Source organism: Berghia stephanieae, chromosome 2 (assembly GCF_034508935.2).
Source record: "Berghia stephanieae isolate SIO BIC M18660-M18661 chromosome 2, UCSD_Bste_1.3, whole genome shotgun sequence".
NCBI classification, from domain to species: Eukaryota; Metazoa; Mollusca; class Gastropoda; order Nudibranchia; family Aeolidiidae; genus Berghia; species Berghia stephanieae.
In genome coordinates, this window is record NC_088361.1 from 122649712 (window position 1) to 122669711 (window position 20000).

At 34.5% G+C, this 20000-nt stretch overlaps 2 protein-coding genes across 8 annotated transcripts in view; both read left to right on the top strand.

Annotated features, from left to right (window-relative positions):
• Positions 1-20000, top strand: part of LOC144966471 (5-hydroxytryptamine receptor 1A-like) — a 437629-nt gene that overhangs the window by 276928 nt on the left and 140701 nt on the right. For 5 of the 7 annotated variants that reach the window (XM_078903048.1, XM_078903047.1, XM_078903054.1 and 2 more), the window contains one exon: positions 13088-13207. The gene's annotated coding sequence lies outside the window, so the exon portion shown is untranslated. Of the gene's footprint in view, positions 1-3897; positions 4095-4130; positions 4212-13087; positions 13208-20000 lie in introns of those variants that run through there. The other 2 variants (XM_078903051.1, XM_078903053.1) reach the window with 2 other exon arrangements.
• On the top strand, positions 541-10545 carry LOC144964116 (large ribosomal subunit protein uL14-like). The gene is made up of 5 exons (XM_078898052.1): positions 541-588; positions 4172-4211; positions 4762-4894; positions 8731-8747; positions 10242-10545. The coding sequence occupies exons 1-5, from the start codon at positions 541-543 to the stop codon at positions 10514-10516; spliced, it is 513 nt and encodes a 170-aa protein (XP_078754178.1). The 3' UTR covers positions 10517-10545.

A 20000-nucleotide genomic window follows, 5' to 3' on the forward strand; every position in this document is an offset into this window, starting at 1 on the left:
AGATAGTGATAGATAGATAGATAGATAATAGATGGATAGATAGATAGATAGATATATATAGATAGTGATAGTAGATAGATAGGTAGAGGGAGGATAGAGAGAGAGAGAGAGAGAGAGAGAGATAATGATTGATATTGAGATAGAGATAGAGAAGAGGAAGATGTAATATAATTTTTATATAATATATAATATATATATAAGAGAGAGAGAGAGAGAGAGAGAGAGAGAAAAGAGAGAGAGAGAGAGAAAGCTTGATACAGAGATAGAAATAGATGGAGAAAGAGAATGTGAGAGAGAGAGAGAGAGACAGAGACAGAGAGAGGTAAATAGTTATAGAAGAGAGAGAGAGAGAGAGAGAGAGAGAGAGAGATACATAGACGGATAGAGGGACAGAGAGAGTGAGAGTGAGAGAGAATTATTGATGTAAATAAATAAATTCTGGGTGTCAATAAATATTATCCATCCTCTGTCCTCTCTCTTTTTCGCCCCGTGATCATTAAAAAATATCCCTATCTGCTACTACAATTGTTTTGCCACATTATGATTCAATATTACATGCACACTTCTAAGGAGTTTGGAGCCGGAAAGGTAGGGAAGGCGGAGGAGGATGTGGCGAGGAAGAAGAATAAAAATGAAGAATATAATATTCATTGCAGCTGCTACCACCAAAATAAATAATGCCGATTCATTTCATCAAATTGCATAATAATGCGATGAGACATTTCCTCACAACCTCTCCGACTGCCTCTCAATGACAGCATTATGTACATATCCAGAAATAGCTTTTAATCAAAAGTAAACTGTATTGCATGAACGACTATTTGTTTAAGTGTTTGATGATAACCTCGTCATGGAGTTCTACACACGAGCACACTGAAGCTGTCAATTGACAAAACAGCAGGAAAAAGTGTATTTAAAATTATATCGATAGACCAAAATGGCGGCAAACTTGTGAAAAAATCTTTCAAGTTACACCGAACTTGTGTAAAAGTGTTCAGTAGTCCTAAACTTATGGAAAAGTCTAGATACACAGTAGCCCAAAACTTCTGACAAAGTTTTCAAAGTAGCTTCAAACGTGTAAAAAAGTAGTTAAAGTGAAACGTGAAAAAGTCCTTACAGTTGCCCAAAAGTGAAAAAGTCTTCGAAATGACCACGAACGTGAAAATGTCTTCAAAATGGTTCTATCTCGGAACATTCTTTGAAGTAAACATATAAAAAAGTCTTTAAAATGCCAATTTAAGGACATTTTTCACCAAACTTATGAAAATGTCATCAAAGAGATCAATAATCTTAAAACCTGCACTCTAATGGCGCCTTGGATTTTTCCACGTTGAGCTTTTTTGAGCTTTTATGTAGAGCAAAATTCACCAAACGTGCTCAAAGCGCTTTACAAGGGGTACCTGGTCAACAGCAATATTTAACATGTAGGACGGGACCCCCCCTCCTCCCCTCCCCCTTTTTTTCCCTTTTTAAAAACCCCTTTTTCCCCTTTTCTTTACCCCCCCCCCCCCCGGGCCCCCCGTTTTGCCCTTCCCTTTCCCAGCTCTTTTCTTTTTGAAAAATTCTTTTGACACAATAAATTTGAAATGCAAGCTGAACCGGCTTGAATATTATGTAAATTCTATCATCTTAAGAATTTGGAGCTATGTGATAAATGACAATTATAAGCGATTTTTATGCCTCCAAAATATCCCAAATATCCTGTTAGCTTTCCTACACCTACACTTCAACAAATATTCATTCATTCACCCATTCATCCAGCAATCCACCAATTCATTCATTCATTCATTCACTCATTCATTTTTCCGTCTATTTATTCACTCATTCATCCTGTCTCCATCCATCCATTCACTCCGTCACTCTGCTCAGTCATTCATTTCTAATCCCTCTCAAAAATGACACAGGTGAAAAATCTTTCACAATAACATTACACGGATTGCCAACTAAAATTATATAAAATATGAGAGTGTTTCGAGTCACGTAATTAATCGCCTTCATGTTAAACTTAAAACTTAAACTTGAGTTTTTATATAGCGCAATATCCACCAAACACGCTCAAATCGCTTTACAAGAGGTCCCTGACCAACAGCAACACGTAACATGTAGAACGATTGCCAACTAAAAATAGATAAAATATGAGAGTGTTTCGAGTCACGTAATTAATCGCCTTAGTGTTAAACTTAAAGCTTAAACTTGAGTTTTTATATATCGCAATATCCACCAAACATGCTCAAATCGCTTTACAAGAGGCCCCTGACCAACAGCAACACGTAACATGTAGAACGAAATATGACATGACGCCTGTTAGGGGATATTACATTTTTTTTCTCGATAGAATTCAAACATTTTTACAGTTTTCTTATATACGACTGAGGAATCAGTTAACTTCCGAACTCTGAAAAAGTCTTATTAAAAAATTTGGTCAGAAAACTCGTCCTTCATACATCGATCGATTTAATTGACCCTAATCTTGGCAAAAACTTTCAAACCCGGGACGTCTTGAGACGTGTTGTGCATATTGCGCAACACCGAAGCCCGCGCATTATCTTTCTAAATATTTATTCTATTTTTTAACATTTGAATGTATTTTCTTAGAAATTTAGCTTATCTGAGTGGTACGCTGTCGATAGGCGCGTCGCGCTTTCTTTTATGTTTTTGATTTTTAAAAAAAATGTTTTAGTGGCACTACGAGGTCTTGTGGCATAACTCTTGCTTTCTGATCGGAAGGTCCTGGGTTCGAGCCTCGCTCGGCGCGTAGTTGAGTCCTTGGAAAAGGTTCTTTACTCAAATTCTCTCACTGAACTCATGTGTAATGAAACACCTGGTTGTTAACAGCGTTGTCTCTGTCCGAAAACATTGTTATATCGCCTAGCAGGCGTTCTGTCAGGTCCTACCTGTTAAGTGTTTCCGTTGGTCAGGGACTCCTTGTAAAGCACTTCGAGCACGTTTAGTGGATATTGCGCTATATAAATGCTCACGTTTTTTAACATCTGAATGAATTTTCTTAGATATTTAGCGTATCTGAGTGGTATATTGTGGTGTTTTTGATTACATTATCCAGTCAAAAGCAATGGGTTCTGTCTTTGAGACAGAGAAAGGGGAGTAATGAGTTTGTCTCTCTCTCTCTTTCTCTCTCTCTCTCTCTCTCTCTCTCTCTCTCTCTCTCTCTCTCTCTCTCTCAATACGGTATTTATGACCCAGCGTGTCAAGCTGGGTATTACATCAGAATGAACTAGACGAACGAAAATCAGTTTAAATTAAAAATCACGAAAAACAGAAAATTTAAATCTTTTGATTTTAACGCACTCCATACCTACTAGTTTCAGGATTCTTCCTGAAATGCCATATTCAACCGCCTCAAAAATTGTTTTTTTTTTTGTTTTTTTTAAACTCAACCTCAAAAGCAATAAGTACATGTTGTAAATAATTGACCAGCAAGGCGAGCTTTACAAAATATTATAGCATCAAATTCTAATAAAAGATTTCTCTTTAAATTCTTTGATGTGTATAACAAATCTGATTAAGAAAAATGCTCACTGAATGGTAACGAATGTGACGATTTTCCGGTATTTGGTAAGGAGAAGGTTAAGAACACAGTCCCTAGAATGAAGGCTTTTCTTTTTCCTCAACTTTTATAATTGTATCTTAAAATTCAATTTGTTTCGTATCAAATTCTATTCGAGACAACATCAAATTTAAGACGAATGTTCACGTTATTTTATCAAAGTTATACCATAACAGCTTGTTTCAAAGGTCTGTAATTTAGACACAAAACTGACTAAGTTGTCAACTATTTATTAATATTTTTTCAGTGCTGTTGTAGTGGTTTTAGGCCATGCGTCAACCAAACAAGGTGTAAATAGACTAAAATAATACATTTTATACACACTGGGAAACAGTTTGGTTCTCCGACATCACGCTATTCGGGTGGATTCTACAAGATTTTTTAAACAGAAGTTTTTAAACAGATGTGTAGAAACTGTACTGGGTGATAATTTTAAAACTTGTAATTCAATTCATTGGATGTTGGATGTTTTTTTAAAAAAGTTATTCGACAAATGTGTATGCAAAAGAGACCAAAGGACATGCTTGATGTAAGTGTTTACACACCGTGATTAATCAGAAGATGGTCCTAGTTATTCAATTATGTTTTTGTTCTTGTCATAAACAGCACATTAGTCATTGTGGAATGTTTTTAGTTTTTAATGAAGGTGAATGTTATCCTTTGTCATGTGTTGACAAATTTGCAGTGATTTATGTTTCAATATGCCAAATAATGTATTTAAAATGTGTTGGATAAATATTATGTAATTGTGTGGAGTAATTTGTTATTTTTCAGATAAAGTAGATAAATGTTTGTGGCTTTTCAAGAGTTGTTGGACCTAGTCTGCTATACAGTGGCAGCAAGAACAACAAAAATTCGTTTAAACATAAAAATTGTTGAACCACAGTCTCAAAACGTTTTTATGTCAGGGTTGTTAAGGTTTAGATGCTGTAAATTGAATTTTTAGTCATAAGTATGGTTACATATATTATGTTCTTTATTTCTTTTTTGTTTTATTTTTTGTTTTTACTTGAAAATGTTTTTTTTTTTAAATTTTGTTCACTTTGCGTAATACTTGTATGAGGTGATGGGTCATAGTTTTTAACCCGAGGAAATGTTTTATATCGATGGACGGCGAATCAAAACTCTGAAGTCTACATACAAACGAACTTTGTGCACCATGTTTTATTTAATTTTGGACCTCCGTGAAAATCTAGATTTCAGAGGTTTGATCCGCCGGCCATCGACACATCAAATGCCATCCGCCGGACATGTCGAAAACCTTTGGGCCTCAAAGAAATCTCGGGCTTTTATGAATTTTAAGAACTTCTCAGCCATCATTCTCTTTCGGTAAAGGAAATAAACGTTTTCAGGTCGAATAATATAAAAAGCAGTAGAAAGAAATATTCGTAGTGCTAATGCGAACCGTCATTCTGCTATAAAATATTCTAATATTCTCTATTACGTATGGATTCTATGAATATTCGGTAGTTAAATCGAGAGAAAAGATGGAAGAGGGAGATACCGTAGTTTGAGATCGTTATCATCAAAATCTAATGTTTGAATAATAATGTCCTCGTGTATTGTGTTGGGGAAAGCAATACGTCTACTCTATGCATCTATTTAAGATTCGTGCCGCATGCTTCATTGATTTGGAGGCAGGGCGTCACCGCTGACTCTATCGCTAGAACATCAGATTAGCAAGCAAATGTACGAGGTTCGAGTCTGTGATGCTTCCGACCTTACTGAAGTCTGAGACTCCTCTCCATTGCGGATTGAATCGCTGAGACATCAGATTAGCAAGCAAATGTACGAGGTTCGATTCTGTGATCCGTCCGACCTTATTGAAGTCTGAGACTCCTCTCCATTGCAGACTGAATCGCTAGGACATCAGATTAGCAAGCAAATGTACGAGGTTCGATTCTGTGATGCTTCCGACCTTACTGAAGTCTGAGACTCCTCTCCATTGCGGATTGAATCGCTAGGACATCAGATTAGCAAGCAAATGTACGAGGTTTGATTCTGTGATGCGTCCGACCTTACTGAAGTCTGAGACTCCTCTCCACTAGTGACCGAATCGCGGGGATATCAGATTGACAGGCAAATAAACACGTTTCGATTCTGTGTAACAAATTAGGGAGCATGCACTTGTGTCCGTAAAGGATCTGAAACGGCGTAACTGAATCAGCGCCAGACAAAGCTAAATGAAAAACACACGAAAAAAAAGAAATTCAATAATATGAGCCTCCCTTGACAGTCCATTTACACACAATTATGATGAGAGAATTTGGGTATAATATCTCTCCTAAGGACCCAATTTTGCGCCGTTCACAGCGGAACTCAAACCCGGCACCTATCGGTCCGAAGGCGAGTGTCATGCTTCATTGCCACAAAGCCGCACACACACTCTCTCTCTCACACACACACACACACACACACACACGCGCGCGCACACACACACACGTATAGACACATTTACACACGTATTCTAAAAGAAAAACGTTTATTTTTAGGCAATTGCCAATATAACTCCTACAGAAAATAATATTTTCATCAACAAATCAAGTAAGTAAAGTCAATGATAAAGGAAGGCAAACAATGATAATAATAATGATAATAATAGTAGATAATAATAATAATAATAATAATAATAATAATAATAATAATAATAATAATAATAATAATAATAATAATAATAAACAGAGACGGTATACATATTGTTACATAATTGGCCTCCTTTATTCATGTGATTATTTTTTTTTTTGATTGACTCGTCCATTAAAAACTCGCCGGGGCTTTGATTGATTGATTGATTGATTGATGGATTGATTGAATGATTGGTTGATTGATTGATTGATTGATTCGTGTCTGTCTGTATTCCGATATGATGTAATTGTTTTACATATTTATCTGTCCTTGACATGATTTCCCATAAAAACATTTATTCATATTATAGCTAATAATAGCTAATTTGTGGAGATCAATTTTAAATCAAATTCTTTTTGAAGAACTAATTGTTTCTACTGATATTTTTTGTGTGGTATACACGGTCACCCTCTAAATATATTTATTGTTTGGTATATGCGGTCGCCCTCTCAATCTATTTATTGTGTGGTATACACGGTCACCCTCTCAATTTATTGTGTGGTATACACGGTCACCCTCTCAATCTATTTATTGTGTGGTATACACGGTCACCCTCTCAATCTATTTATTGTTTGGTATATACGATCGCCCTCTCAATCTATTTATTGTTTGGTATATATTATGATTACCCGCTCAATCTATTTATTTTTTGGTATATATCTCAATCTAGTAATATTTCAGAATGAACCATTTACCGACATAAGAATGAAAAACTTAAAACTAAAAAAGCAACAACAAAACAACAAAGCTTAAGATTAAAAACCATTATAATGATCAGAAATGTAGCATTTTAGGTTTTTGCACGCTAGGAAATTATGTTCATTTTTCTCAATTCAATTATAACATGGAATGGACGCTTCTATTTAATGTACACAGACATATGGTGTGAACGTTTCGGGTTTCCCCTTTGCCAGAAAAATACGAATTCTTTAGTGTCTCATCAAATGAGTTTTGTTGACACATCTGCATCATTTCTTTTTGTAAATGAGATTGAAGCTTTTATTCCATTTAGTATTATATATATATATAAGTATATATATATATATATATATATATATATATATATATAAAGATATATATATTTAATTTATTTGATCTTCCTACAGCAACATTTGCATCAATAAACTTAGCCCATGTCTCATATTTTATATTATTCATTATTAATTTCTAATATATTCAACATCTAAATCCAAGACATTTCAAAATTATAACACAAAGAGTTGGTATTTTAATTATATATTATATGTATATTTATAAATTATAAAAACTAAAACCATGAAATATTAGTGCTCAACTTTTTTATAAAAGGAGCTATTTATAAAATATTTCAAATGAGAGCGACTGCTAGAAACAATATTGTAGAAGTTGATCACAATTATACTTGAAATATTATCTCTCTCTCTCTCTCTCTCTCTCTCTCTCTCTCTCTCTCTCTCTCTCTCTCTCTCTGTGTGTGTGTGTGTGTGTGTGTGTGTGTGTGTATGTATGTATGTGTTTGTATGTGTTTTTGTAAGTGGGTGTGTAAGTGTAATGTGTATGTTGGGTGTACTCGAACATTGTAAATGCATGGTGTACTCTCTATGCTATTGTAAACAAAACAACACAATTCCTTATGGCATAATCTCATATGTATATCATCATCATCATCATCATCATCATCATCATCATCATCACATCCATCATCATCATCATCATCACCACCACACATCATCATCATCATCACACATCATCATCATCATCATCATCATCATCATCATCATCTCATCATTCGTCGTCGTCGTCGTCGTTACTATTATATTATTATTATCATTACTATATTATTATTATTATTATTATTATTTATTATTATTATTATTATTATTATTATTATTATTATTTATTATTATTATTATTATTATTATTATTATTATTATTATTATTATTACTATCATTATTATTATTATTATTATTATTATTATTATTATTATTATTATTATTATTATTATTATTATTAAATTCGCCATAGATTGTCTATTTAGAAATGGTTCACTTCGCTATTGAATGACTATAAGTGATTTCTTGATTCGGTAACAAACCCCTTTAGCTTATGACATATTATTGATACCTTTTACATACGTAATATTCGTGTAACTATATATATAGCTAATTAATCGCTCACTCCACTGTCTATTCATGGTGCGGCTGGATAAATTAGCTTATCACTGAGTCCATTTTAGATTGGCACATTTGATAGAATGTTTTTTAAAAATATATTTATTCGATCGAGTTGTTGAGGGTTTTCTTGCCAATTGATTTTTGTTCTATACGTTGCTTGTTCTTAATGGATTTTTTGAAGAGCAAATATTTTGAGTGGTGTAATTATTGACTCTCTGGTTTATGCAGTGATGTTTCTCTATAAGTTGGATTGTGTATGTTTGTTGTTGTTGTTGTTGTTGTTGTTGTTGTTGCTGTTGTTGTTGTTGTTGTTGTTGTTGTTGTTGTTGTTGTTGACCTATAAGGAGTTTTTATTTAAATTTTTATTTAATCTCCGTCGTCTACAGAAAAATGTTTGTCAAGGGTAAACAATATATATATATATATATATATATATATATATATTGTGTGTGTGTGTGTGTGTGTGTGTGTGTATATATGAAGAAAAACCACGAAATAAGGGTGCTATGTTGGACTTTATATATGTAATAATATAAATATATATTTATATATATATATATATATATATATATATATATATATATATATATATATATATATATATATATATCTTGACAAACATGATCAGCCCCTAATAGTCTATATAAGCTAAACTTTTATGAACGCAACAGTCTCACTCACATTCCCCAGTCAAAAGTCTCTTTTCAAACTCTTTTAATCTTGTTCATTTAGTTGCCCATTAACACATATAACCCCAATATAAATATCGAAAAGAAAAAAAAATAATTATCTGTTTTTCTCATCGATTGCCTCGCTATTTACTTTACTGAAAACCTCTTTTTGAATCAAATTATATATTTTTTTAATCGGTCACTGTCTCGTGTTTCCATTATATTCTCGTAGTTCGGTTGGTTATACCATTATTATTTAACAATCATTACTCTATTAGCACTCCCTTTGAAATATGCCTGTGTCTGTTTACTGTGTCCAAATTCAACATTGACTTCTTCCTCTATGCTCTAACAGTCTTTGTACCTGGTCCATTTTCTTTGGTGTTTTAATAATATTTCTATCACTTATCCATTAATAATAGAATGCGGTTGAATAAAATGCCCACCAGTTCCTTCTGCTCGCCAAATCAATAGTAACCAACACACAAAACTATATTTCTGGCGCTGATATGACCTAAATTTGTTTCAAGCGCCGAAAAACCCTTAAAAACAAAACAAAAACAAAAACAAAACTATATTTAATCTTAAAAATCTACACTGCCGTACTTGAAAGAAAAAGAAAAAAACACATATTTTAAATTTTGGCCAGAAAACTCGTTCTTAAAATATCGATCGATTAAAATCACACTCTTCTTGTCGAAAACACTCGGGATTTATTAAATCCCTGTTAAAGTCCCAGGTTTGAGCGTATTTGACAAGATGATGGTCAATTTAATCGATCTATATATAAAGGACAGTTTTTCTGGTCATGATTTAAAATTTGTTGGGTTTTGTTTGTTTGTTTTTTTTTCAGAGTACGCAGTATAGTCTATTAGAAGGGGAAAAAATTGGTGAGGACCGACGTGTACATATATGCAGGTCTGACATCCGAACCCTCTTATAGGCCTAGTTTAACATTGTTGTAATGGACAATATTTTGCGTCATTTTTTTTTTTTTTTGTTAGATTCCCGTTACAACAATGAGCCCATAATGAATTGGGTTATCAGACCTGCAAATAAGTACACGTCGGTGAGGACTGATCCTCTCCCTGGCGGTCTAAAAACGACGACAAAGATCCAATTCATGAAGTCATCTTCAGTAATTCTATAGATCGACCCAATTCTAGTTTAGAATGACCCGATATTCCAGCGGTGTTTGCTGTTGACGTAAATATTCGCTGCTGTAGGGGTGGTTACTGCTGCAGGCTCTGGTGACATGTTTGTCGCCACTGTGAAAAAGGGAAAGCCTGAACTGAGGAAAAAGGTTATGCCTGCGGTAGTAGTGAGACAGAGGAAACCTTTTCGCAGGAAGGATGGGATGTTCATCTACTTTGAGGACAATGCAGGAGTTATAGTAAATCCCAAAGGAGAAATGAAAGGTTCAGCCATTGCTGGTCCAGTAGCAAAGGAATGTGCTGAACTTTGGCCCCGTATTGCTGCCAACGCCACCTCTATTGCATAAAGAATTATTTTAAATTGTGACTGTTGATGCATTGTGATTGCTTATAGTCAATTATCACCGTAATATTTAAATTGTTATTGTATGTTCGTAGTATTTGCCCACGACTAATCAGTAGTCCCTCTGAGCCCGTAAGATCCATGGAGCCGGAGTTTATCCCGGTTTATATAGCGTGAAACGGACAATAGCAATTGATTGTTACCCTTTGTATAGGACGTCAGTCTATCGCAAAGTACTTTCCGCCAAATCGAACTGACCCAGCTACCCATTTAATGCTGGTTGGACAGGGGGTCGGAAAAAATCTTGATGCACCCCGGTCCCTTTGAGTGTGAAGCGAGTACCCTACGAACTGACTTATTGAGATCCCAAACTATTTTAATAATTTACTTATTTGCTGGCTGTGTTTAAGTATTTAATTTGCTTTCTGTCCTGTAATTACAGACAATTCACAAAGGGCAAAGTCTTTGTGAGCTTTTTTTTTCACTATGTGGTCAATCATTTTAAAGTCAGTTTTACCAGGTTGTAAATTTTTCGACGAAAACAATGATGTTTTATCACATCTCTCACTCGTCCGTATTGTTTCTCCGTTCATTGTGTTCTGTTGAAAAAGGGGAAACCTGAAACGTCCACATTATCTGTCTACGTTTAATAAATTGAATATTCCATTTAATTTACTAATGTTATTTATTGTATATTATATATTAACCAATCAGTCTCGTAAATCCTATCTTGTGTTTGTCTTCCTTAGCAATCAATCGTTTTAATACTAAATTTATCGTCTTCTTGATATTTTGTTTAAATACCCTCCCACTGTGTCCAAACATGATACGGATTTAACCCAGACTTCCATCTTCTCTCTCCACGGGGAACAATTAATTATAATTAGGCCCAGACTTTACCTAAGCTTAAATTGCAACAATAATTATCGATCAATGAATGTTGTCTGTCTGAACGCGATTATGTATTTGTAATTGTTTAGGTCATTACAGGTAATTTGATTGTTTCAACATTATTTTCTAATCCAAGACAGAAAATAAAACCTTTTTTAAAGCCCGAACGTCGTCATTTATTTAAAAAATAAATGGCATTTTTATTATAATTTGATTGCCACGTCACTTACTTTAACGTCGACCCACTCGTATTTCAAAAGCACGGGAGCCGAGATTGATCTCGAATACAGTCGAGATATCTAGCTTAATTCCCCCCCCCCCCCCCCCCCCCCCCACCCTCCCGTATCCACTTAGCAGTGAGTGATTTTGTAGCTGGATCTGTTAGATCTGACGGAAAGTACTTTGCGATAGATTAGCGTCCTAACAAGCAATTGCTATTGTCCGTTTCACGCTTTAGAAACATGGATGAATTCCTGGAGGCCCCAGGTTTGACTGTTTTTGCCAAGATGAGGGTCACTTAAATCGATCAATATTTGAAGGACGAGTTTTCTGGCCAAATTTTAAAACACGAGTTTTTGTTTTGTTTTTTTTTATTTTATTTTTTCAAAGTACGGCAGTTAATTATTCGCTTTCCGGAGTCCTGATCTAATGTGAGGCGCTCTTGGGAAATGGTCTACATCTCGCTGTATGTTCTTTTCAGACGTGGCTAAGAAAATATGCTTTGGGATTTACCGATGAAAATTTAGAGTGCCAAATAACAATATAGTTTTTAATTTTTGCATATTTTCACTAAGTTTTGAAGGAAAATTTAACGATAAATATTGAATTGTAAGCTTCAATTTATTAGACGAAGACAGATACTGTGGACTTTTCGGGTTTCCCCGTTATTAACAAAACAGGATTAATGAAACACTTCAGACGAATGAGATAATTCGTTATCATTATCCCATTCGTCAATAGTGTTTCATTCATCCTGTTTTGTTGATAAAGGGGAAACCCGAAAAGTCCACAGTATCTGTCTTCGTCTAATAAATTGAAGCTTACAATTCAATACTTGTCGTTAATTTTTTTCCTTCGAACTTCAAGCAGCAACATTTTCAAAGTTTTGAAGTTAAATTTGCCCTTTAAACATTTCATTATTTTTCCCCGAGCGCATATCACATTTCTGGTCATTTAAACGTTAAAATTATTTTTCACGACATCTGGTTTATCCAGACCCAATACCTACTAGCCAAAGGATAGCAAGCTATTGATATTGTCCGTTTCACGCAATAGAAACCGGGATAAACTCCTGCTCCCTGGGTCAAATGGCTCTGAAGGACTACTTTAACATTGTTTTAATGGAATATTATATTAAGTTGCGTTGGTTTTGAGAGTATTTCCATTACAGCAACAATGAGACCATAACAACTTTGGGTTATCAGACCTGCAAATAACTGCGCGTCGCCGAAAGCGCTTATAGATAGAACGAAGATGACGTCATTCACGTATGTGTTATTGTTTTTTGCCATCCACGTTTATGAGTAATTCTCACTAAACTGTATTAACCAGACTATAAAAGTTCATGGTTACACATCGTTTTGTGTGTTGGTCCGTTATACTTCCGGATGGCACTGTTGTGAGCTTCTTAGCCAAACGCATACTATCTATATTATTCTAGTTTCTTTTTTCTTTTCTTCCACAGGTCTAGGATTACAAATTAATGTGTGTTGTCACTGGAATGAATTACTCGTGTAATTTTGCTTAGATGAGTGGACATAACCGGTGATTGTGACATAATAATATAGGTACCTGGAGATTTTCGGTGAGTCAAATTTTTATATTTATATAGACGGAATGAAATTAACGCCATTCGGCTCTTTGTTATTATTATCAGGCAGACTGTTGGTGATTACATCTCACTAAATCTTTTCAATCAGACTATAAAGGTTAGAGGTTACAATCAGGTTTGACTGATGGTATGTTTATTTTGGTTGGCGGATATTTTTTTAAACTTCCAGTTGGGTGATTAGTTCTCACTTAAATATATCACTCAGACTATAAACGTGTAAGGCTACACAAAGCCGTGTATGTTGGTAAGTTTTATCTGGTGAGCAGATGTTGTGAATATTTTACATAAACGCTTAGCATCAATTGCTTAACTTGGCTTCCATTCATATTATAGTCCCTTCTTTTCTCGTATTAACAAATTATAATGATCATATAAATACATATCCTGCTTTTTCTTTTGAACAAAAATGATTACAACAGATTACAAAACCAGACGAAGCAAAGAAGAACAGAATAAGTAACAACAAACGCTTAATATAAAACCCTTTTTCAGCAAAAATTGAAATTAAAAGATAGAATGATACAAGTAAATAATACAGCTAAATTGATTAACATTATTTTAACAAGGAAGTAAATATTATATAAAGTCTATGGGGAGCTTAGGAAGACTCAAAATCAGAATAATAACAATTATCTTCTTTTCTATTCTGTTTTATTTTTTTAATCCAGGTTTTTTTAAAATGCAATCGTTGCCTTGTGTATTAGTGTCTTTGTTGTTGAAGAAAGCTCTGAACCTGAAACATTCTTTTGATGTCGTGTACTTTTATATATATATATATATATATATATATATATATATATATATATGTATGTATGTATGTATATTATATATAATATATATATATATATATATATATATATATATATATATATGTGTGTGCGTGTGTGTGTGTGTGTGTGTGTCAATTTCGGCATAAAATGTTTTGTTAACAGTGACCAGAAGGTTATTATTACTGCCTTACTCGGAAACAACAAAACAAACAAAAATAAAAGCACGTAGATCTAGCTATTAAACATTTTGCGGAAAACTCGTCCTTCATAGATTACGAAGTCCCAGGTGTGAGAGTTTTTGTCAAGATGAGGGTCATTTTAACCGCTCAATTTTTGAAGGCAGAGTTTTCCGGTCACAGTTTTTGAATACGTGTTTTACCAGAGTACGACAGATTACAAATTTAGCAGTATAGTAAGACATTCGGCATATGACCTGAAAGTCCCTGGTTCAAGTCCCATCGTGGGCGGCGTAGTTCGTAGATAAAGCTCTTTACTTTAGATTTTTCAGGGTACGCAGATGTAACGTAGTATTTGGTCTGTAAAAACTTTATCTTTTTCAACAAAAACTTGATATATAAAAATTTTAAAATAATTATAAGATGATGTTGCTTTATAAATATCATGTTTCGCCCAACATGTTAATCATCGCGGTTAGCTCGAGAACTCTTGTAAATCGCTTTGATAAAATTGTGGATATTTTCTTCAGAGTATGATGATGGTACAGAGTAAAAGCAATTGAAAAGAACTTTCATCTTATTTCTTAATTTTAAATTGCCGAACAAAATCGATCCCTCAATTTCAAATAAAGTTCCCAAATGAAAATAAAATCTTCAGAAAAGAATACATTACAAAACACAGAATGTTTCGGGTTCGAAAACCTCTTCAGTCAATAATAAGTACAGTTAAAAGGCTTATATTTCCTGTTAAAATCCGTCTGTCTAGGTTTAACGTGAAGTATTGCCATTTTAACTCTTTATTGTTATTGGCTGCAGAAGGGTTCTGACCCCGAAACATTCAGTGTATAGTAATTTGTATTTTTTTTTTTTCATTTTTTTTTTTTGGTTACAATCCAGAACCGGCTACTTTGCATTCACATCCTTTGTGTTTACTTGTCTCGATAAAACAACATTACAAACCAATAGAGATCAAGCAATTTAACACGAATTTAAAAAGACAAACAGAAAAGAATATCGGCTGATGATTTCAATGAATTATTAATGATTATCCTCAAACAGCTTGTCAGATTATGACGCCGACATTGTTGACAGGGTGTCCTATTTCATGAATTATCCCCCTTCGTCAGCTTCCGGTCGTACCCTCCTTTCCCAGCATGCCGATAAATTATTGCTGTTTCCGTACTACAAAAAGTTGACCTGGTTAATATTGGCCATTTTCTGTTGTTGTTCAATTGTTAATTTATTGTATTTTTATTTGTCAGACATGTAGTCAACCTTGTTTAATGGACTCGATAATAATAAGCTTAAAAGTCAACTTTAAACATCTAGATACGCCCCGATATAAATATCGTGCGTGTTGAGATGGTCGGGGCATTCTCTCTATTACGGCTTTGTTAAAATTGTGGTATGACACCGGTAGATTCGAGCTCCGCTCTTGGCGGCGCAAGGTTGAGTCTTTGAAAAAGACATTCTCTCTCTCACCTTGTCGTTATCAGCGTTGTTTATAACAACAACAACAACAAAAAACTATTTTAATATCGTCTTCCAGGCGTCATGCCAAGTCTAACATAATAAATGTTATTATCGGCTTGGGACCATTTGGAAAGTGCTTTGAGTACGTTTAGTGGATTTTGCACGATAGACAAAGCTCGTGTTTTAAAATCTTGTTTACAAAGCATACAATGAACTAGATTTCCCCCATCGCCTTAAAACGGTATAATCCCGGAACGGTTCATATGGTGAAAATTATATCAATAGCCAGAATTAGGAGACACTTGCCAAAATGTATTATTGTTGTATCATTCAAAAGAAATTATGAATTATTTAAAATATTATAAAGAGTTAAACGTCAGATATTTGATCATTCAAACTTTCAATTCACTTTTCGTCATTTTGTTCATCCGACATGATAAATATACGATTTTTGACCGATATCGCCGAAATATCGAGTCTGTGAATTCTTTACTTGAGGTCAGTAATAGGTTCCTGATTTTGGATTAAAATCGACTTGCACTTATTACAGGTCTGATAACCCAATTCCTCATGGGCCCATTGTTGTAATGAAATCTAAACCAAAAAAATGACGCAAAATATTGTCTATTACAACCATGTTAAACAAGGCCATAAGTAGGTTCGGATGTCAGACCTGCATATATATGCATGTCGGTTAAAATCCTATTGCAACACCTTATTGAAAATTCTAAGAATAATTTGAGAGTACAAAATGGTAAGATTAAAGGTATAGATAGCTGACGTCACATAGGTCTATGTTATTGTTTTTTGCCATCCGCGTTTATGAGGAATGCTCACTGAACTGTATTAACCCGACTATAAACGTTCGTGGATACACATAGTTTTGTGTGTTGGTCCGTTATACTTCCGCATGGCAATGTTATGAGCTTCTTAGCCAAGCGCATACTATCTATAGTACCATAAATAATTTGTTTACGTAACAATTCATATCAATCGGTTGGATATCACTTTTCATCTGACTCATGTTTTAATAGAGACAAAGAGGAAGAAGGGGTGTTATTATATCCGATAAAGGGTTGTGTTGGGAAAGGAGAATAATATACAGAATTGATATGGAAATTCTAAAGTAACTTGATCGCTAAACAATTTGGCTATTGTGTTTGAACTATAGAAATGTTACATGATATAAAATAACCATGGGCTATCAATAGATGCTCAGATGACAACATGAATATTGATGAGGTTTATAAATTACAAATTGGTGAACTGCAAAATATTAACATGTGTAGTAAGTAAGTAAAGCAGTAAATATATGCATTAGTTTTATGTCGGAACTATCTGTCCATTGTGAAACCTAATAGTAAAAGAATAACCGAACAATTGGAGCCATTGTAAAAATTTGGAAGCAGGCAATCTTGAAAAAAAAAAATATATAATAATGATGATGATGATGATGATAATAATAATAATAATAATAATAATAATAATAATAATAATAATAATAATAATAATAATAATAATAATAATAATAATAAACTGTATTCAGGAGTAATTAAAAAAAATTGTGACCCACGGCTTAGAAATGGGGTGTTTTATTGTCGACATGATGGGAATTGCTTGCTATCCTTTGGTTGAGACGCTAGTCTATCGCAAAGTACTTTCCGCCATCGTGCGGCTATGTGGTCTAGTGGTATGACACTCGCTTTTGTATCGGAAGGTCCTGGGTTCGAGCCTCGCGCTCGGCGCATAGTTGAGTCCTTGGAAAAGGCTCTTTACTCACATTCTCTCACCGTACTCAGGTGTAAAATGAGTACCTGGCCGTTATCAGCATTGTCTTTGTCCGAAAAATTGTAATATCGCCTAACAGGCGGCATGTCCCGTCCTACATGTTAAATGTTGCTGTTGACCAGGGTCCCCTTGTAAAGCGCTTTGAGCACATTTAGTGGATATTGCGCTATATAAAGCTCAATTTTAGAATTTTAGAATTTTTCCGACTCGACCACGCATTCACTGCTGGGTGGACAGGGGGTTAGAAAAGATCTCGACTGCATCCGGGATCGATCTCGGTCCCTTTCCGTGTGAAGCGAGTGCTCTACCAACTGAGCTATAGGGACCCCTATATAGAATTAAAGTGATATGAAATACGAACTGAATGTCTTTTGCGAGGTAAAAAAGTATGTTTGTTCTCCAACGTAAATTGCATTTTTATTCCAACAGAGACAACGCCGTTAACGGCCAAGTACTCATTTTACACCTGAGTACGGTGAGAGATTGTGAGTAAAGAGCTTTTTCCAAGGAGTCAAGCGAGGCTCAAACCCAGGATATTCCGATCCGAAACGAATGTCATACCACAAGGCCACATAGCCGCACTAATAACAAAAAAGGAACAACAATTACTACTTTTTAAAAATCAATCACAGGACGGACGACGTGCAACCCTTAAGACAAGAAACATTTTCATCTTACCTGAACAATTTGAGTGAGTTTTCGCTACAACTTGCCATTTTGACCGTTTGTAGTGGAGGAAGCAGTCTTCGTAAATGATGTAATCGGGTTATTACAACTAAAGTCATTCAATGAAAGACGTAACAAACAAAAACTCTCTTTTTGGTCGGTCGGGGAAATGGTCGGTAAGGGAAGGGACGACTCTACTCTATGGGCAGTCAACTAAGCGCTTTGTCTCATATATATTTCATCAACCAATCAAATTGCGGTAAATTTCAAAAAGGTAATCCAAACAAGCATTTGGATTAATTAGTTAAAAATAGAACTAGGTCGAATGTTGCAGAGCGTTTCTTAAGAATTTTTCAAATGTTGAGATTGTACGTGGATCAACCCTACCGAGGCATCAAAGACACCCTGACCTGAAAACAGTTCGCTAAGTGCCCTAAGCTTAAAATACCGGATACAACCGAAACAGGACGGACAATTAAACTGAATAATTAATGGGAAACAATCTGTGACGCCTTGTGTCTTTGCAACTACAAGACGGTTTTCTCTCTCTCTCTCTCTCTCTCTCTCTCTCTCTCTCTCTCTCTCTCTCTCTCTCTCACTCTCTCTCACTCACTCTTTCTATCTCTCTCACTCTCTCTCTATCTATCTCACTCACTCACTCACTCACTCACTCTTTCTATCTATCTGACTCTCTCTCTCTCTCTCTCTCTCTCTCTCTCTCTCTCTCTCTCTCTCTCTCTCTCTCCCTCCCTCTCTAACTCATTCTTTAAGCGACAATAAATAAATATTTTAATTGAATTGAATTGAAATTCTCTCTATCTCTCTCTCACTCATTCTTTCTATCTCTCTCATTTAACTTATTCTCTCTCTCTCTCTCTCTCTCTCTCTCTCTTTCTATCTCTCTCACTCTCTCACACATTCTTTCTATCTCTCTCTCTCTCTCTCTCTCTCTCTCTCTCTCTCTCTCTCTCTCTCTCTCAAAACGCTTTACAAGTAGTCCCTAGCTGACAGCAACACTAAACATGTAGGACGAGACATTGTTGTTGTTATTGTTATTATTATTATTATTATTATTATTATTATTATTATTATTAGTAGTAGTAGTAGTAGTAGTAGTAGTAGTAGTAGTAGTAGTAGTAGTAATAGTAGTAATAGTAGTAGTAGTAGTAGTAGTAGTAGTAGTAGTAGTAGTAGTAGTAGTAGTAGTAGTAGTAGTAGTAGTAGTATAATTGTTATAAGTATCATTAATTTATTGCTATTATTTTTGTTTTGGTTAGTTTGTTTGTTTTTTTGTGTTTTTTTTTTTTTTTTTTTTTTTTTTTTGGTTTTTGTTGTTGTTGGTAGGGGGGATGTTGTTGGGTTTTTTTTGTTGTTTTTTTTTGTTTATTATTTATTTACTTTGTTTACTCCTTTTCTGGCGTCTGTTGTTTTGTTTGTTTGTACGTCGAGTTTCTTTGATTTCGATTTTTTAGTTTGTTGGTTTAAAAGGAATAGAGTCATATTACCGAAGCTGTGGTGTGTCTGTGTTATTTAATTGGGGGGGAGAGGATTGATAGTTCTCATTCGATCACTTCGTTCGTATTCAGCGTCCAACATTATCAACTGCTAATTGTGTTGTGAGAAATTAGCACAGTGTGACGTTGACGGGTGTCAATGAACCAAATATTTGATTCAGGTTAGATCTTTTAAAAGACAACTTTTGCAAGAAAAATCTGAATTTGATTACCTTGTTCTGTTGTTTACTCTGTGAAAAACTGGGTTATAGAATGAACGATTTTTAAATTATAAACTAAAAGTAAAAATAAATAAAATTCCCTCTAATTATCCCATTGGGGAAATTTGTCTTTAGGGTCCATTCCAAGGGAATATTGGAATAACCCATGCGTCAGCCGC